This window comes from Xiphias gladius, chromosome 1 (assembly GCF_016859285.1).
Source record: "Xiphias gladius isolate SHS-SW01 ecotype Sanya breed wild chromosome 1, ASM1685928v1, whole genome shotgun sequence".
Classification (NCBI taxonomy): domain Eukaryota; kingdom Metazoa; phylum Chordata; class Actinopteri; order Istiophoriformes; family Xiphiidae; genus Xiphias; species Xiphias gladius.
In genome coordinates, this window is record NC_053400.1 from 32,231,567 (window position 1) to 32,249,145 (window position 17,579).

Consider the following 17,579-nt stretch of genomic DNA (forward strand, 5'->3'; position numbering starts at 1 on the left):
GAAAAGTAGCAAAGCAACACACTGGCTACTACAAAGTCCACAAACTACTGCACAATGTACCAAAAATAGGTCGTACGCAGTACCACCATAACTTAAAGTGCCACTAAATGTACCAAAAACTACTGCAAGCGTAAAGTCCCATGACACACGTTTGACCAAAAAACAAAAAACACAACACATCACATGCTACTCTGGAACGCCACGGAGCGTGCGTGTCCACTGGGGACCAGCAAAGTAGATCACGCAGAATCACAAAGTAGCACAAAGTCTGCAGTTTGCGTGTATGGAAGTGTGTGGTACAACGCTTACAGCAGGTCGCGGTGCTCTGCGGAACTTTGTGGCTGGTTTTTGAAGTTCTTTGTGCTAGATTGTGATACTTTATTTTATACTGCACTTTAGAGTTTTAGTACGTGATACTTTGGGTTGTTATGTACTTTTATGCTTATTGCCGTAGATTGTGGCACTTAAAAGTGCTTCATTTTGGTGTTTAGTTTACACGGAGATGGATTCATATTTCAGTGGAACTGTTGAGTTTCGTACATTATTGTAAGAACGAGAACAAGGGGTCCTGCAACCGAATGGTTCGGCGCCCACAGGGACCTGATCTCAGCACCGTGGAGTCAGACGGGGTTACACGAGGAGACGGAAGGCGGGCAGCCCCGCTTTAGAAGTTCAGAGTCGCAGAGTAAGCACTGCTGCCCTCAACTGGTAAGAAGTGAGGTAAGGACTAGACCGTCGGTGACTGCAGCACAGAACCAGAGCTTGTTTTCTGATAGTAACAATACTACTGATGATGATGATGATGATGATGATAAAGTGGTCAGTGTGGAACTAAATTCTCCTGATCGCATGATTTCTCTGACGTACCTCGTCTAACAACAGCAGAACGTCGCGCAGCAGAATTTCGTTTCCATTTCAGACAATTTCCGATTATTTCATCCCTGTTTAGATTATTTTCCATTACATTATACTTATATTAGATTGTTGATCATTTCCAATGTTGATTACTCCTGGGAATTTAAAGATTTCACACAAATAGAATGTACTTTTTAAAAATGATGTGTTATACAGAATAACATCCCACTGAATAAACGGTAAGGATTGTTTTGGGTTTTTTTTAAAGAACGTAAAATTTTAGTAGCTGTGGGGTGAGTCTATATCACTGTCTGTTCCTTCTCTGATCATATATGTGATCAATCCTGTGATCAGCTGAGAGTTGCTCTTAAATGTGGCTTTTACACTTGACTGTCAGTAGGAGGAAGTCACTTCATAAACGTGTCCTATTGCTCAAACTCAGCCAACAACTTTTTTACTATGAAGTTGGTTCTTTGGATCGTTTTTAAGTGTCGATCTTAGAAGTTTGATGAGTACAGACCCTGACTTGTACAGTTCCCGAACATCAGTTTGTTTGTTTTTTATTTTACAGGAAGACGCTGACGTAAGCGCGAGTTCCTCTTGAATATGCAAACGTGACGTGTCCACCTGCCACCGCAGCTCAGGAAACGGCTCATTGTAAGCATCAGCCGCGTTCCACATCATGTCGGTGCCCGTGTTCAGATCGTCTGAGGAAGTGAAAAATCACGGAACCGTCCGGTCGACTGCGTTGAGGGGACGGCAGGCGTCCCTGGGACATAAGCAGCAGCCTGGTTTCTACTGCGGGGGGAAGGTCAAGCACGGATGTCACTCAGATCACTGAGAACCTATAAGCATTTGATCCGGCCCCGCTAGCATCTAAATAACCATCTCCAATGAGGAACTGAGACGTCCCGTTCACTTTAACACTTACCACTAATGAGAGGCAGTACTTGACACAATTCGACACGTGGCCTGGAAACAGTTATTTTTTGTACTTGTCAGAAATTTTCCAAGTCAAATGAGCTCATGAACCCGGTGATATAGAGTATTTTAGCCCTGTTTTCAAAAGGCCACTCAACAGTCATGAAAGTGCTCGGTGCCGTTTTCTGCAGCTAGAAACCAAATAAACTTTACTTGCTTAAATTATGTTTATTTAAAAAATATATAGAAACAGGACCACTGGTTTAAACATACAGTAACATGGAACAGTGTGGATACTCACACCTCAATGCAACCCTGTTCAAATTCAACCGAGACTAGAAATAAAGAAACAAAATCACACATCACAGCAGCACTTTACCCCCAAACACATCATAACTGTACACACTGGATTTAACTGTGTTCAAATGAATACTCTTAATCATGACACCCCAATATTTTTAACATAGTGTGGGTCTCTGTTTTTTTTTTTTTCCTTTTGTTTCTTTAAATCAGTGAACTTAAATGATGAAATAAAAATAAAAGCAGTAGCTGTTAATGCTTCTGTGTACAGTGTGATGGGAACTGTAGCTGGCCACGAGAAGAACATGCAAGCTGGAAACGGCACATACACTGTGAAATAAAACTCAAGCCTCCGACACTTTGCAGCATTAATTGGATTCCAGAAACTCTCTGTGTGGTTATTTGTTAAATCACCGTGTTACAACTGAAATTTGACCGACTGGAGCTCTTACTGAACGACTGGGAGCACTATCGTACCAAAAATGTTTGGACCGGTTCATTTCAACTTCGGAACTTTTGCTACTTAAGTCAAATTCTTCCGGCTGATAATGAAACAATCAAACAAAAAAAACAAAAAAACACACTTACACTTGGGTGGCACCAAATAGCCTGAGCGAGGCCCAGTCCTGCTCTGACACAATTAAAGTGCGAGTCATTAGGGAATGAGAATGCGACTCCAACCTGTCTCGAGAGTCAACCCTAAAGTGCAAGGGTTAATGGGTACGATTAGAAAAAAAAAAATGATATCTGATACCCAACAGTCACTTAAGAGTTAGAGCAACTGAAATATCAAAATACAGTTTAGTTTGATACTTTATATTCAGCTATGTTTGTGTTCTCGACTGCTATGTACCCTCAAGACAAGACCCTCATGTTTGGAAAAAGTTACAGTGACCGTATTAGTTCTGACTGCATCCTGCTGCCAAAATCTGTACCCTGGCAGAACCACAGGTGGTGAAAACTGTAAAAAGACGAGTTATTAGTTTGTTCGTGTGACCTCTTCTTCCCTTATGAATGAGCAGTGGGAATCTAAACAAACCAAAATGCAACAAAGTGAGCTTGTCTCCTAGGGTTTGGAGTAGAAAAATAAAAATGACCTGTAGGTGTGGCTGCGCCCAGATGCACTAGTGAAATCGCCAGAACAAAACCTGTCACGACTGGAATGACCTAAGGCGAAAAAAAAATATATATACATATAAGTAAATGTATATATACACATGCTACTCCTAATATGAAGCACTGGCCAGCTTGATTTTTTGCATTTTATAAGGGCTGAGACAAGTAATCACATCAATCTAATGCAATACGTTCCCCTGTAATATTAAGGTGGCATTTTAAGCTGCCTTCATTTTAAATCTTAAACTGTTTCGCCCTCCGGCAGTTGAACTCTTTGCCAGTTTATGGCCGTTTGACTTTTAGACGATGGCACATGCTCCAACTCCACGGACACTGTCACACTGTTTGCTGTCTATAAAACTCCATAAAACTGAAAGAGGTTGAAAATGGAGCCGATACAGTATAAGATTCTCGTTTTTTGCAGATTTGAGGACTATGTGTTCCTGTTTTGGTGATGTATTCCAGATGTTCGTCTAACAATACGTCACCTGTATTAACGATACCAAAGTAATGTGGGAAATGCATCGTGATAGTTAATGCACTGAGTTAATTAATCATTCTCAAGACTAGTTGTGATGTTCAGCCGCATTACAGTCTGGTCCCGACACAGTCGTGAATTCCTTCAGTAGCTCCATTCAGTAAATGCCAATTGTCGATGCTCCAACTGGGATCACGTCAGGGCAAATGTCACAGTCTGTCATCTCTATGAAGACCCATCCTCCAGCTGCTCGTCCTGAAAAGGGTAGCTGAGTGCCGGAGGAAAGCCCTGACTCCGAGGCTGCTCGTCCAACAACATCAAATCCTCCACATCTTTCCCTTTGTACCTCCGTCTACAGATCTTTACCGTCACTTTTCGCCCCTGAAAGACTTTTAGGGCTTCTTTGGAAGCCATGGCTCTGGCAGCGGCCTCATCTCGTCCGTATCCTGTGCCCATGTAGACAGTCTGACAGCGAATTTCACACACATGGCCTTCCTTCTGTGTGCGACCTGCAGGAAGGCCTGTAATGTCCTTAAGTGGCACAAACACGCAAGTGAGGGTCTGTTTACATGACTCTATACAGCTACGGAGTATTTCAAAATGGTCCAGGTTGGGACCGAAGCCCCCTGCCGATACCAACTTCCATGCCACTGCCTTGTAGAGGCGGTTGAAGAAGGGCTGGTGTTCTGCTGGAGCCTGTGGACGAGGTCCTGCTTTCTGACTCACCGGCCGCGCGGCTGTCCTCCCAGCAGGTCGACCGTCAAACTCATTAGGCCCACATTTGGCTCTTTTCACATAGCTATCAGCATCGCCCTCTGCAAATGACGACACAACAGGCAGGACAGTGTTGACTGCACAAGGGAACAGCATTTAATGAGGAAACAGACTCCCGCCTCAGGTGTGGGTGTGGAAAGAAAAAAAACCTGCGTGTAGGTAATTACACCGACACCCTGCTGTAGTAGAGATAAGCACTGAAGCATGTCAGTGGTCCATAACAAGCTAGGGGAAGTTTGAGGAATGCACAGATTCCTTCCCACCATCTAACTTATTCATAGCTTGTAAGCAGTCCCGTATCGTGTAAAGGCCATTCAAGGCAACCAGAGAAACAACACAGGAATGTTTTTACTTTGAACCAGCTCTTCGCTGGATTTGTTACATTTCCTACGGCTATAACAACAAAAAGAAAATGTGTATGGCAAATGATAAAGTGATGTGGTTACACGGTTAACCTTGTTGCAGGCTAAAAATTTGGATGTCAACTTGAAGATATTTCAGCCACATCACACACCGTAGCATACAGTACTCTGCTTCACTGAAAATGTGAGCTGCATTACCGTTTGTGGCACTCCGCTTTCCTTTGGCCAAGACTTCATCTTTCGTTGTTTTGTGAACTGGAGGATCTTGGACAACTATCCCCTCACCCATCTCCTTGATCTTGTCCATCACAGCCTGTGGGTAGCTGAGGGACGAAGAGAAGAAAGACGAGTCACTCCTCTTCCTCGCCCTCTGAAGTTGATCATTCTGCTGTGTCAGTGTGTCCCTACCTGCAGCCGAGGAAAACGTGATTGGCCCAGACCATGGAGAGAGAGAGCAGCCTGTCCAAACTGCTGCTGGGAACTTCTGGCTCCACTGTGGGGAAAGCCTCCATGTTTCTCAGGATGAACTCCCTCCGAGCGAACCACTGTTTGTTGCTCTCACAGTAGCCCCTGAGAGTGTCGACCCACTGGGCCAGCTGCGGGTTCTGGCCCAGGTACTCTGAAACTAAGTCCTCTCCGCTCCTCTCCCCCGCCATCCCTTCAACAACAAACACTGGATATAAGGGGCATCGAAAACCCACACTTGCTCATTTATTTGCGTGGCACCCAAGCGAGTACAGCTAGCTTGAATCGGGCTAATTAAGCCTAACAAGTCTGGAGAAGACTTGATGTAGATGACTACCCACTACTTAGCGTGTTAGACCGCACACAGCTGTGTTTTGTTGCCTGGTTGTAGCCTAGTTAAGCTAACAAGTAGATGTTTTCCAGAGGGAAACTGACTTTAGCAACTAACCTTAAGTTAAGACAAACGTCAACCCGATGAACATTACCTCATCCAGAGGCCACGCTAACAATTACAACTTGCTATCAAGCTTAATATTAATAATATTGTGAGTAACAGTCTGTATGAAGACACAATTTTATCTAGAAACATACCAAGTTCTATCTGTTGCGAGGTGCTGCTAGCTAGCTACATGACCGAATGATGACGCAAGTCTGACTTCCTGCACCCGGAACTGCATTTCCCAGAAGCCCCGTGCTGGCTAGCGGATTACCGCGCTAACTCTGGCTCACTTTACATTTACGCAAAGCTGGTTTAAGCCCATAAAGCAACAACGGGTGCTTTGCTATCGTCTCTTGTTACCGCAAAGGCGAATAATGATATCAACTTTTAGTTTTTTGTTTTTGTTTTTTAATACTCTGAAACCAAAGTAAACGACAAGCAAAGACAGCACGGACCGTAGACTACGGATATCCACCGGCACTCGCATCCATGTCCCGTGATGCTTCGTGTCGTGTGACGTTTCAAGCCTGCGACGGCTCGGGCGCCAGTTTGTTTTGGTGTCTGAATGAGAAACCCGCCGCGGCATTTTCATCTAATCAAACTAAACAAACAAATAAATCAGTCGATTCGAGGTGAACTAAAATGATTCACGAGCTGTTGCTGGCGTTAAGCGGATACCCGGGGACGATCTTCACGTGGAACAAACGGACAGGTTTGCAGGTAAAAAAAAAAAAAAAGGAAGAACGGTGCAACATGCCGGTATCACATGCTAGCGTAAAAATCTTTTTAACACACCTGTCACGTCGATGTTATAGTATGGTAAAGGTAACGTTATCTTCAGGAGGGGGCGACAAGGTTCAAATACAGCAATTAGATGTGATATTTGAGTTCGCAATTGAGTGAAAACGCAGTATAAACAGTACCAGCTAGATCTCTTACTAGCTTCAAAGTTTGTTAGGTACACCTAGCTAAAACTAACGCAGTCTAATATAGAGACAGCAGTGTGTGGTGCTTGTGTTCTGTTATAAGGACGGGTGTCTGTATTATTTTGTCCACCCCATTTATATGAATGAGGGCAGGCTAAACGACAGAGACACCTCTCCGTACAAGGCAACACAGTTCAGCAGAGCACCGCAAACTGCATCCCCCGCAAACGATCCCGCAGTTGAACCGACGCCCCACTGTGACGACGTGAATTTACTGCGGGACTGCTGTGTTAGACCGCAGTAGTTCTAACTAGGTGTACCTAATAAACTGCCATCTGAGTGCAGATTTATTTCCGTTTTCCTCTTTTTTTCTGAATAACGTGGGCTGTCTGAAAATAGAGCCACATTTGAGCAGACCACTTAGCTACAACTAAGAGCCCTGTTGGAAAAAGTGCAGCTGCAGAATTTAGGTTCGCCTAAAATACCCAGTCACCAGCCGCATTGATTAGAATTTTAATGGTGATAGAGGATGACTGGCAGGACTGGCAGACTCTATCAGCTCAGTCTTTACTTGCAGTAGACTGAGGGAAATCCAATGCAAAATTCTCCATAGATTACGTACAACGCCGTCTGTTCCGAACGAGATGGATCATTGCCCATCGCCTCTGTGCTTGAGATGTCACAGAGAAAAAGGGAATTATATTCATCTTTTTTGGCAATGTAAATGTAACTCAAAAATTAGAATCAAAAAAAGATCCTGGGCTTTGTTCTTCTGTGTCTGCCCTCTGAAGATGCATCGCTTCTCTCTCTGAAATTTTGAATTGCTGGATAATTATTGCTTTTGGCGGTAAAACAAAAAAAAAAGCATTCTTGCTAAAATGGCTCGAGGAGACCCCTCCTACTGTTACTTCGTGGTACGAAGAGATCTCTAATGCATTACAGCATGAGGCTCAGCTCTCTGCCTAAAGGTCATGATCAATAATTTCTGGATATTTGTACATGTACATCTAAAAAATAAGAATTTTAAAAGGTGACGGATACTTTCCCCAGGGTTAACATAGACTGACCCACACTCACATTGACACCTTTTGGCGGGTGGAGTCTTCAGTTCACCTAACCTGCATGTCTTTCCGAGAGAACTCGCGCAGACACCGTGAGAACTCGCGACCTCCCCTCAGAAATCACACTGTGCCGCCCTGTCAACGAAGCGTCGTAAACAATAAAACAACACAGGCAGCTCTACGGTCAGCTCTTTTCGGCCTCTTTCCCCCATTTCAGGAGAATGGGACACCACCAGACTCGGTGGGCACATGTTGCTTCGATCGTCATCACGGGAATGAAACCTTGCGTGATAAACTCATTTTGCTTGCAAGGATCAGGACTGTTGAAATACTGATTCAGAGCAAGGTACACAGATCGATTCACATGCAACCCTCACTTAAATAGCAACACCGTCTTTTCGGTGGGTTGAACTTGACGAAAGTATGAGTCTAAAGGGTGAGGTAAGAGGAAAGAAGTGTGTTGGCTCGTGCATCACAGTAGCCTTTCTGCATTAGAGGCACACAGCGCTTCTTTACGAACATGACCCCATGTCTTTTCGCCCACAGGTGTCCCAGGACCTGCCCTTTCTTCACCCCAGTGAGACCAATGTCCTCAACCGGCTCTGTAAACTGGGCTCCGATTACATACGCTTTACAGAGTTCATAGAGCAGCACACTGGCCATGTGCATCCGCAAGTGAGTCCCGGTCCTACATGACGACGTTTGTACACTCTAAGCTTAATTCAGCTTCTCAAAAAAACAATATCTGAGTCAACTCAGTTGGATTTTTACGTGGTTTTTATGTGGTACTCTACCCTGTCTGAGACAGGTTTTCTCTTAATAAAGTAAACACATCTTGCTCACTGGATTCTCCTCCACAAAGCGCATTTCTACAAAAACACCGAACAGATCATAAAACTTCCCACGACTTCCCCTTCAGAATAGTTTCAAGCGCCCGGCTTTGTTTGGGAGTGTAGTTTCGATCAACGAGTAAATAGAAAAGTTAAGGTAATGAGCATAATGTGTTCTTTAGGAACATCACACGAACCAGCCAAACCCGACTGGACTACATGGAATTTACTTGCGGGCTTTCTGCACGGGGCTGGACTCGATGCTGCAGCCGTACAGACAAACCCTGCTGGACCTCGAACAAGAGGTGAAACGATGACCCCGCCGACAGCAATGAATGGGGAAGCATGCGAGAGGGTGCTCATTCAACTTGTGTGTGTGTGTGTGTTTCAGTTCCTTGGAGATCCACATCTGACAATATCCCATGTGAATTATAAGCTTGATCAGGTAAAGGCAGCATTTACTACACTTAAGGAGATCATTTTCATAGTCTCAGTTGAAAGTCTTTCTAGAGTCAAACATTTTCTTTGACTTAACACGTTACTTTTTCTCTCTCAAGTTCCAGTTGCTGTTTCCCTCCGTGATGGTGGTGGTAGAGACTATAAAATCCCAGAAGGTAAGGAAATGTAAATGAAGGACGGTGTAAAGTGCTGCCCAGTGTTCACATGATTGGGTTCATATAGTTCATATTACCACAAATTACCCCAGTAATTCCAGTTATACATCCTCCCAAAGTACTGAAATCAACAGCTCCAGAAAGCTCCTTTTCTGCTAGAAAGGGCTTTTTTTTCTGCTTCCAGATGAAGCCTTAATGTCCTGCTGCCATTCACTGTTACAGGCCTCCAATCCACCAGAAAGCCCCCAAAAATAAATAATAAATCGAGCAGAAACGTTGGCGTTGCACGTTGCCACGGCATCCCTGGTGCGGGTGCTGACGGGAGCTCTCGTTGCTTGTCATCCCCCCCGTTCGTCACCCTAGCAGCTGACTAAAAACACAACGGGATACATGTGGATCAAGAGACCAAAGTAACTCATTAAAAATCAGAGGAAAACACAAATTCTCTCTTAGGTGGGGAGCAGCAGTGACTTGCCATAATGCGTCGGTTCCTGGTGCTCGGTTAATTATGTCGCGTGTGTATGAAAGTGGACAAAACAAGTAAACGCTTGCCTTGTCTCGTAGCCGACTCATCCCTCAGTACATCTTATGCAAACCAAATGAACAAAGAGACTGACTGAAACGTAACCTGAGAAGCTGGGGTGGCGTGCTGGAGAGCCTCGCAGGACATGAGTAGAAAACTAGATCTCCTAATCCTGAGCAACAGCTGGGTAACAGAACTGACAATGTGTGTGTGTGTGTGTGTGTGTGTGCTCCCTGTCCCTTGTGTGCCGCTTTAGATCCATGGCTGTCAGATCCTGGAGACGGTGTACAAGCACAGTTGCGGGGGGCTTCCTCCTGTACGCGTGGCCTTAGAAAAGTAAGTCGGCTCCCTTTTAGAGTTGTGTTCGCTTGTGATGTGTTACTGATACAGGGACACCAAATAGCCCTGGGGGTTAGGTTTTGAATATTAATGTCCTGTTTGTTTTGTTTTGTTTGCCACGAGGCGCAGGTGCGTCCTCCCTTCCCTGCGGATGCTGACAGTTCATGGCTATTTGACGCACTTTGATGTGTGCAGGCGTGTTAAAGTGACACCCCGTTTTATCCCAGCGGTTGATCAAACTCTGTGTGACACTAGTGGGGTTCGACCCTCAAAACGCGAAACTCTGTCAAGTAACTTGTTTTTCACCGCTGCGCTTGGCAGAGATGCAAAACAACGTCAAACAAGCTCGAGCTCGATACTTTAGCAACAAAGTCTGGAAATCATCCATTGAGATGATGCATACAACCTCCAGGTCAGACGCGGTTTGATCCAACTCTGAATATTTCCTAGACCACATCTGTCTAGAAGGAGGCTTGCCCAGCTCGTCCCATCCAGACCCAGGAACCGGTATTTTATGTACATGTTAAAGTTTCATTTATTTAATTTTCATTTGATTTTATATGTGCATGTGTGTTTGTTTTCTGTTAGTATGTTGGCCAGTCCTCCAGGAAGGGTGTGGGGTGGGTGGGATACAGGCTCTGGAATAATATGCAAGTGTTGGAAAAAACCAATGAGAAAACCTGAATAATAATCGATACTGTGATTCTCTTAGATAATAGATTTGGCAAATTTAAACTGCTTCAGCTTGTAGTTAGACAACAGGAGAAAAAGAGGAAGGAAAATGATGGACCTCCACTCCCTGGATTTAATTTTTGCCGTGATTGTCCCTTCACCGTAGAGTTACTTTAATGCTAAGCCTCATGATTTCCACTTTGGAGGGCCACTCCGAGCTCTGGGTGAGTCCAATCGAGTAGAGGGAAGGAACTGAACAGAGCCTAAACACAGCGTCGCACGGATTCCCGCTCTTTGAAAAACTACTGTACCATTGTATGTTTTACGTTTGAGCCGCAGTGTGTACAGACCTAAACTACCGTGGATGTCATCAAATCCTCCGTATTGCCATATGATCCTATGATGGCTCACTGCGTCACGCTGACATACCGAGACATTTGCGTGTCTTTGTGTTGTGGCTTTTTTTTCCGACCTTCTGCAGGATTCTCGCGGTGTGCCACGGTGTGATGTACAAGCAGCTGGCAGCCTGGATGTTGCACGGACTGTTGCTGGACCAAAGCGAGGAGTTCTTCGTGAAGCAGGGGCCCAGCGCCGGAGGAGCTGCCGCCAACCAGGAGGAGGAGGAGGAGGACCTGGGACTCGGAGGCCTGAGCGGGAAACAGCTCAGAGAGCTACAGGACCTGGTGAGAACTGCGGTCAGACACGCGGGACAAGAGCTCAGGGCACATTTTCGATCACAGTCTGGATGATGTGCTTGTGCGTTGTTGTGCAGAGGCTGATCGAGGAGGAGAACATGCTGGCTCCGTCTCTGCAGCAGTTCTCTCTGCGAACCGAGATGCTGCCTTCGTACATCCCCATCCGCGTTGCCGAGAAGATCCTCTTTGTGGGAGAATCGGTCCAGATGTTCGAAAACCACAACCACAGCCCATCCAGAGCTGGTATTGTTCCATAAATCTCAGCGAAGTCTTATCCTAGCTCTTTGTGTCACTGAAACAATGCAGCACATTACTGTTTTGCTTATTTGAGGCTCCATACTGAAGCACCAGGAGGACACGTTTGCTACTGAGCTGCACAAACTCAAACAGCAGCCTCTTTTCAGCCTGGTGGATTTTGAGAATCTCATCGATCGCATCAGGAGCACAGTGGCAGAGGTGAGCTCACGTAGTGCTGCTTTATTTTCTGCCATGCACGCTGCCAGGCTCGATGTGACCAAATTAAACCTCTTTCAAACTTATCCACTTGCAGCATCTCTGGACTTTGATGGTGGAGGAGTCAGATCTGCTCGAACAGCTCAAGGTTTGTTCTCATCCCGCTTAGTCCCGGAGCACAAATCCGAGCAGAAAGAACGGTGTTGAGGTTTGTACTTTCTTCCAGATCATTAAAGACTTCTACTTGCTGGGTCGTGGGGAGCTCTACCAGGTGTTTATTGACCTCGCGCTGCACATGCTGAAGACCCCTCCGACGGCCGTCACCGAGCACGGTAAATGTTAGCATGTCTGACCAAGAGGTGGGAAACCGTTGGGTTACCTTGCACAGAACGCGCGCGTGGTTGTGGCTTTGCTGATATTTATGGCTACGGTCTTCTAGTGTATTGATCCCCTGTTCAAACCATGACGCATATTAGGAAACATGAGTATCATCTAATACGCGCTTGCGCTCGTGTTGGTTCTGACGAAAGGGAGGCAACAACCCCAGTCTACCTACAGGTAGTGATGCCGGGTTTTCATCCGAGAAGCAAGAAGCAGAAGTAAAGAATTAAGAAAAGAAAAAGCCTACTACCGGCCGCTTTCAGCCCATTAATGAGGCCCATTCTAAAAACAGCTGTCTGGTCCAGTCCCGTTGACTCGCGGCCCCCGTGCGTTGGCCCGTGGCACCACGGTACGGTTTAGAGAGCTCGGACCTCAAACATGAGCTACACGTTGTTTGGATCTGTTCGGAAGGGCAGAACTGTGATTTGATCCCTCAGTCTTTCAATTTGAGTAGAAACGAGGCTCGGCAGGGATGCAAGCCAGCACCGGGGTCTTTATTCTAATGTCCATAACCACTGGAGATAAAACAGGCAAAAAGAAAAGGTTGTCAATATGATTTAGTTGCATGTTCATGACCATGAAGTTCGCTGTGCCAAACAAAGCTCCTTCTCTTGAAAGGTGGTACATCCTGTATGGTGGAAAACCATCGTACCGCAGTTTGTTTGTTGGTTTGTTGGTTTGTTTGTTTGGACCTGTGTCTGCACCCGACTGCGATGCTTTGAATGACGCTTTATCAGCACCGTTATCAGCCGCCAGCATCGGCGGGACTCAGTCCCGGATGTAGTAATTCTCCTGCCTGGCTCTGCTCCCGCCGCAGTCGATCCGGTGGCCACCGACTCCTCGGCATGGCGCGCAGCTACGTATGAGGTTATCGATAATCAATATGCATGAATGAGCGGGGAGCCATAAAATCAATACGGTCCTTTTTAACTAACGACGTATGCAAATGCGCCACAAATCAAACACACCCGGTGAGGGGCGGCGTCCTTGCGATCGGGACTCACCCAGTAGTTGCGTGAACAGCTGGAAATAAAATAAAACGTGGACATATAAAAAAGCCATTTTAACGTCATGTGATTTGTGTTCTGCACAGATGTCAACGTGGCCTTTCAGCAGGCGGCTCATAAGGTGCTGCTGGACGACGACAACCTCCTGCCCCTGCTGCACCTCACCGTGGACTACCAGGGCAAGGACAGCAAAGGTGTGTGTGTGTGTGTGTGAGTGAGAGGTGCAAAGCCTGTTTAGGGGACCGAGGTGAGTGAAGATGACGCAGGGGGCCTTCTTCCCCCGAGGTCACGTTCTCTTTGGTTTGGTGTCTGGCGCCATCCAGTGGCCGAATGAGCAAACAGCTGGAAAAAGATCAAGAGAACAGCAATGACCGCAGCTGCCCCTCCTTTTCATTTTATTTGTGACTGGAGGGCTTCATTCTTACGCTTTTGCGGCCACACACACGCCTCGATGGTGCGACCTTCCAAGTAGCTCTGAAGCCAAATGTTGTCTCTCGAGCAAAAAGGCAGAACATTGGAACAACAGTTCAAACTTGTTCAAATTTCAGAACTCTTCCATAATTGTAAAGTCCAGTCGATTTTTGGACTGTTGCTCAGAAGAAACACACACTTTGGAGACATCACTTTGGGCTCTGGGAAATTGTGAGGAGCAATTTTTTTGTATCGAGCGATTGATGATTTAATTGTAGAAATAATCAACGGTTTAATTGAAAACTGAAATAATCAGTATTTACATAACTTTTTTTTCCGACATAATGTTGCACAGTAGATCTTGTCGTATTAAAACAGATGTTTCAGATGTTGAGTCACCAGTCGTTGCAGAGTGAAACCAGAACCTGAGTGTGGTGAATCCTCCTGACACGCGCACTGTGGACGAGCATTATCGGACTCACGTGGTGCTGCTCAGTGAGGCGCAGTATTGATTCTGAGAGCTCCTTCTCATCGTCTCTGTAAATGGGACTGATCCGGTTCGCAGCCACGCAGCATTAATGGGTATTATGCCTGTTTTGTTTTTGTTTTTTCCAGAGGGGTCGGGCTCCAGAGACGGAGCCACTCCCCCACAGGACACCTCCCCTCGCGAGGTCCCTCCCACGGGCTGGGCGGCTCTGGGCCTCACCTACAAGGTCCAGTGGCCGCTGCACATCCTCTTCACCCCGGCGGTCTTGGAGAAGTGCGTACCCGTCTGGTCCCCCGTCGTAGCTTTTACCCACTTGTCTCTTTGTCCTTGAGTACAGCTGGTGAGCGTCCTCTCCTGCCGTCTGTGTGCTCAGGTACAACGTGGTGTTCAGGTACCTGCTGAGCGTGCGGCGGGTGCAGTCGCAGCTGCAGCACTGCTGGGCCCTCCAGATGCAGAGGAAGCACCTCAAGTCCAGCCAGACGGACGCTGTTAAGTGGAGACTGCGCAACCACATGGCGTTTTTGATCGACAACCTGCAGTACTACCTGCAGGTAACAAGGGAGGGAGAGGCCAGATGTGGAAACGATGTGCACGCACGCACCAGGTGTTTATAAAAACAGAACGCGTGAGAGTGCCTTCGTCTTGCACACACTTTGAGTAAGACCTAGCTCCAGTTCCTGCCTCTCAGATCATTATTACGTTCAGACGAATGGTCGGTGACCCCCTGGTGATCTGTCAGTGATGAAGACCGTCATTTCACGACCCTCGCTGGCGTTTTAAAGGCATTTCCCGAATCCTCGAGGACTCTTCTGTTCATCTGCATGAACAAAACAATCGGCTACACGATTTTACCAGTTTCCCAAGTTCCCATTGAAAAACGGAGAAAAAATTAAAAATGTCAACTTATGTCAACTTATGAACAGTAGAGTAACTTTTTTTTCTTTAAATTTCGTTTCTCGTCGAACAAATCGAGCTATTCACGAGTAATATGTTGAAGAATAAGGCCAGGGACAAAATCTGACAATAAAACTTTAGTTGTTGAATTTCATTTTCACTGGGCATGTTTATTTTATTTGTTTAATCACACCAGTCTGTAATATGCTATTCAAAGGCGCATTTTAACACTTAAACACATTAATTACGTTTGTGCACTCAGTTTTATGTTTGTTTTTTTTCTGTTAAACCCTGGAAACTCGTTTCAGAATGAGCTTCATTAACTCAATTTTTATTGATTAGCATCATCAAAGATATCAGTGCAGATCCTAGTTTACCGGCATATGCGAGATGCATTTGTGCAGCAATGCACGGTGGCTGTTTGCAGGGATGCTGGCGCTGGACTTCACCAGTGCAACAGAGAAACCTGATCAAATTCCGCTCTCGTCACTGACAGATTTTAAGACAGATGTGTTAAACGCTCACCGTTGAAATAGAGATCGGGCTCCTGCATTTAAGGAGTTGCACAGTGACTGAGGAAACAAACCCCTGTGACTCGTGACCAGAGAGACCTTTTTCTGTCTTTGTGCACACGCTCACTTTTATGCATCTGGCCCCAAATATGGCTAAACTTCCAAAATGTGTGCGCGCTTCAATCTTAGCGGATCGACTTTAAACTTCGAACGACACCTGTGAATGGAGCGTTACATCGGCCGAGGCGTTTTTCCTGTCGTTTGTCCTCAGGTGGATGTCCTGGAGTCGCAGTTCTCTCAGCTGCTACAGCAGATCAACTCCACCAGAGACTTCGAGAGCATCAGACTGGCCCACGACCATTTCCTCAGCAACCTGCTCGCCCAGTCCTTCATCCTCCTGAAGCCGGTACAGATCACTACGCCGAATTATGTTGGAATTCGCCTGGCTGGCTGAAATCCGTCCTTCAGACTGAGGCTTTTGCTCGCTACATGACCTCAGTTCTCGTTTCTGCTCCTGCCCTCAGGTGTTCCACTGTCTGAATGAGATCCTCGAGCTGTGTCACAATTTCTGCTCCCTGGTCAGTCAGACTGTGGCTTCTCTAGACGAGAGGGGAACTGCTCAGCTGGACATCCTGGTCAAGGTAGAGTCACTTGTCTCCTCATTGGTCTAATGTTGTAAAATGTAACGGCGTCTTCTCTAATGCTGCCACGGTCTCATTTCAGGGCTTTAGACGGCAGTCCTCCTTACTGTTCAAAATCCTTTCAAGTGTGAGGAATCACCAGATAAACTCTGATCTGGCTCAGCTGTTGCTGCGACTGGACTACAACAAGTACTACACACAGGCTGGAGGCACCCTGGGCAGGTAGGACACACAACGAGACCATGCACCACGAAGCAATACCTGGTTTTTTTTAGGTTTAAAAATGGATTCAGTGAACGTCCTGGTGCAGAAAATGTAACATACCTGAAACTCAAAGTAACGCAACAGTCACTAGAAACCTGCTAATCTCTTAACTTCAAATAAAAGTTCAAATTTCTCTCTTTTCAGCGTCTAAGAAGAGCAGAAAGGATTAAGGTTTGGAGATTATGTCCATCTAAGCTGAACTCTCACACCGGGCAGAAGAACATATTGTACATAACTCCCATCAGTCTTGCCCTTTGACAAAATGCTGTTTTGTTAATGTGGCGTGCCAGTTTCACTGATCTTCAGAAGGGCTGGTTCAACCAAAATTATGGTCACATTTTCTCACTCACTTCAAGTGGCACCTGGCTACACAGATAGTTTTTGTTTTAAGTGCAAAGATGATCAGACATCTGCCATCATCTCAATAAAAACCGAGGGGGGTGGGAGAGGAGCCACAAAACAACAGTCGGTTGTTTTTCCAGAAACAGTGATCTCTCACTGGGAGTAGTAATACTTTTCCCAGTGAAAAGTATTACTACTTCATCTGGTCGTAGTGACCTCCGCTCGCAGCGAGGTCTGTGGATTATTGAAGCTCAGAAAGGCGAAGCCTCACAAACTGAGCCAAGCTCGGGCAGTTTCAGAAAAGTCAGCTCCCACCTCAAGTGATCAGAATTATTAAAGGCAGGTTTAAGAACTGCTTCTGTAGAGCTGATTAATTACAGGAATAGTTCAACATTTTGGGAAATGCACTTATCTGCTCTGTAGCTGAGAGTTCGATGAGAACACAGACACCACTTTCATATGCGTGTTAAACATGACGCAAACGCTCGGCGACAAAAATGAACAAACATTTCCCAAAATGTTGAACCTCTAATGTACTAAGGTCAAACTTCTCTAAACCTGCTTCATCAAACAGACCTCAGGACACTGGCTCTGCAAAGACAAGCGGCTGTTGAATTATTAAAAGTCATTTTTCACTGCAGATGAGATTCCTTTCACTTCCACTGGGATGAGGCAGAAATCCCAGAGACACGGCTCAACACTTTAGCACGAACGTCCAATGCTATCTGCAAAGTGAAATACCACCGGGATGAAGGAGAAAATGTTTTTGTAGTTTGGATGATCTGGCCCTTCAGCTATAGACCTTGCGTCTTGTATA

At 45.8% G+C, this 17,579-nt stretch overlaps 2 protein-coding genes across 5 annotated transcripts; one reads left to right on the plus strand and one right to left on the minus strand.

Moving 5' to 3' along the window:
- Positions 1–1,994: 1,994 nt before the first annotated feature.
- LOC120789551 (CDKN2A interacting protein) lies at positions 1,995–6,236 on the minus strand. 4 transcript variants are annotated; one of them, XM_040126319.1, is made up of 4 exons: positions 6,166–6,236; positions 5,215–5,464; positions 5,005–5,129; positions 1,995–4,485 (listed from the first exon to the last, which is right to left on the minus strand). In XM_040126319.1, the coding sequence occupies exons 2-4, from the start codon at positions 5,460–5,462 to the stop codon at positions 3,896–3,898; spliced, it is 963 nt and encodes a 320-aa protein (XP_039982253.1). In that variant the 5' UTR covers positions 5,463–5,464; positions 6,166–6,236; the 3' UTR covers positions 1,995–3,895. The 4 variants fall into 4 exon arrangements, with proteins under 4 accessions (XP_039982253.1, XP_039982225.1, XP_039982244.1 ...); XM_040126291.1 differs by lacking the exon at positions 6,166–6,236 and adding an exon at positions 5,863–5,985; XM_040126310.1 differs by lacking the exon at positions 6,166–6,236 and adding an exon at positions 5,720–5,950.
- On the plus strand, positions 6,029–17,570 carry tubgcp4 (tubulin, gamma complex associated protein 4). The gene is made up of 18 exons (XM_040126279.1): positions 6,029–6,430; positions 8,244–8,372; positions 8,710–8,832; positions 8,919–8,972; positions 9,085–9,141; positions 9,921–10,000; positions 11,157–11,358; positions 11,448–11,613; positions 11,702–11,826; positions 11,921–11,971; positions 12,050–12,155; positions 13,298–13,405; positions 14,238–14,382; positions 14,483–14,660; positions 15,787–15,921; positions 16,040–16,156; positions 16,239–16,378; positions 16,565–17,570. Exons 1-18 carry the CDS (start codon positions 6,353–6,355, stop codon positions 16,569–16,571), a joined length of 2,001 nt encoding a protein of 666 aa, XP_039982213.1. The 5' UTR covers positions 6,029–6,352; the 3' UTR covers positions 16,572–17,570.
- The last annotated feature ends 9 nt before the right edge of the window (positions 17,571–17,579 follow it).

Excerpts from the sequence above, each read along its gene's own strand:
- LOC120789551 (XM_040126319.1), bottom strand. The coding sequence starts at position 5,462 with ATGGCGGGGGAGAGGAGCGGAGAGGACTTAGTTTCAGAGTACCTGGGC. Across the intron at positions 5,130-5,214 it reads CACGTTTTCCTCGGCTGCAG|CTACCCACAGGCTGTGATGG; the intron begins GTAGGGACACAC and ends TTCGTCCCTCAG. Across the intron at positions 4,486-5,004 it reads AAAGCGGAGTGCCACAAACG|AGGGCGATGCTGATAGCTAT; the intron begins GTAATGCAGCTC and ends CGTCATTTGCAG.
- tubgcp4 (XM_040126279.1), top strand. The coding sequence starts at position 6,353 with ATGATTCACGAGCTGTTGCTGGCGTTAAGCGGATACCCGGGGACGATC. Across the intron at positions 9,142-9,920 it reads AGACTATAAAATCCCAGAAG|ATCCATGGCTGTCAGATCCT; the intron begins GTAAGGAAATGT and ends GTGCCGCTTTAG. Across the intron at positions 12,156-13,297 it reads GACGGCCGTCACCGAGCACG|ATGTCAACGTGGCCTTTCAG; the intron begins GTAAATGTTAGC and ends TGTTCTGCACAG.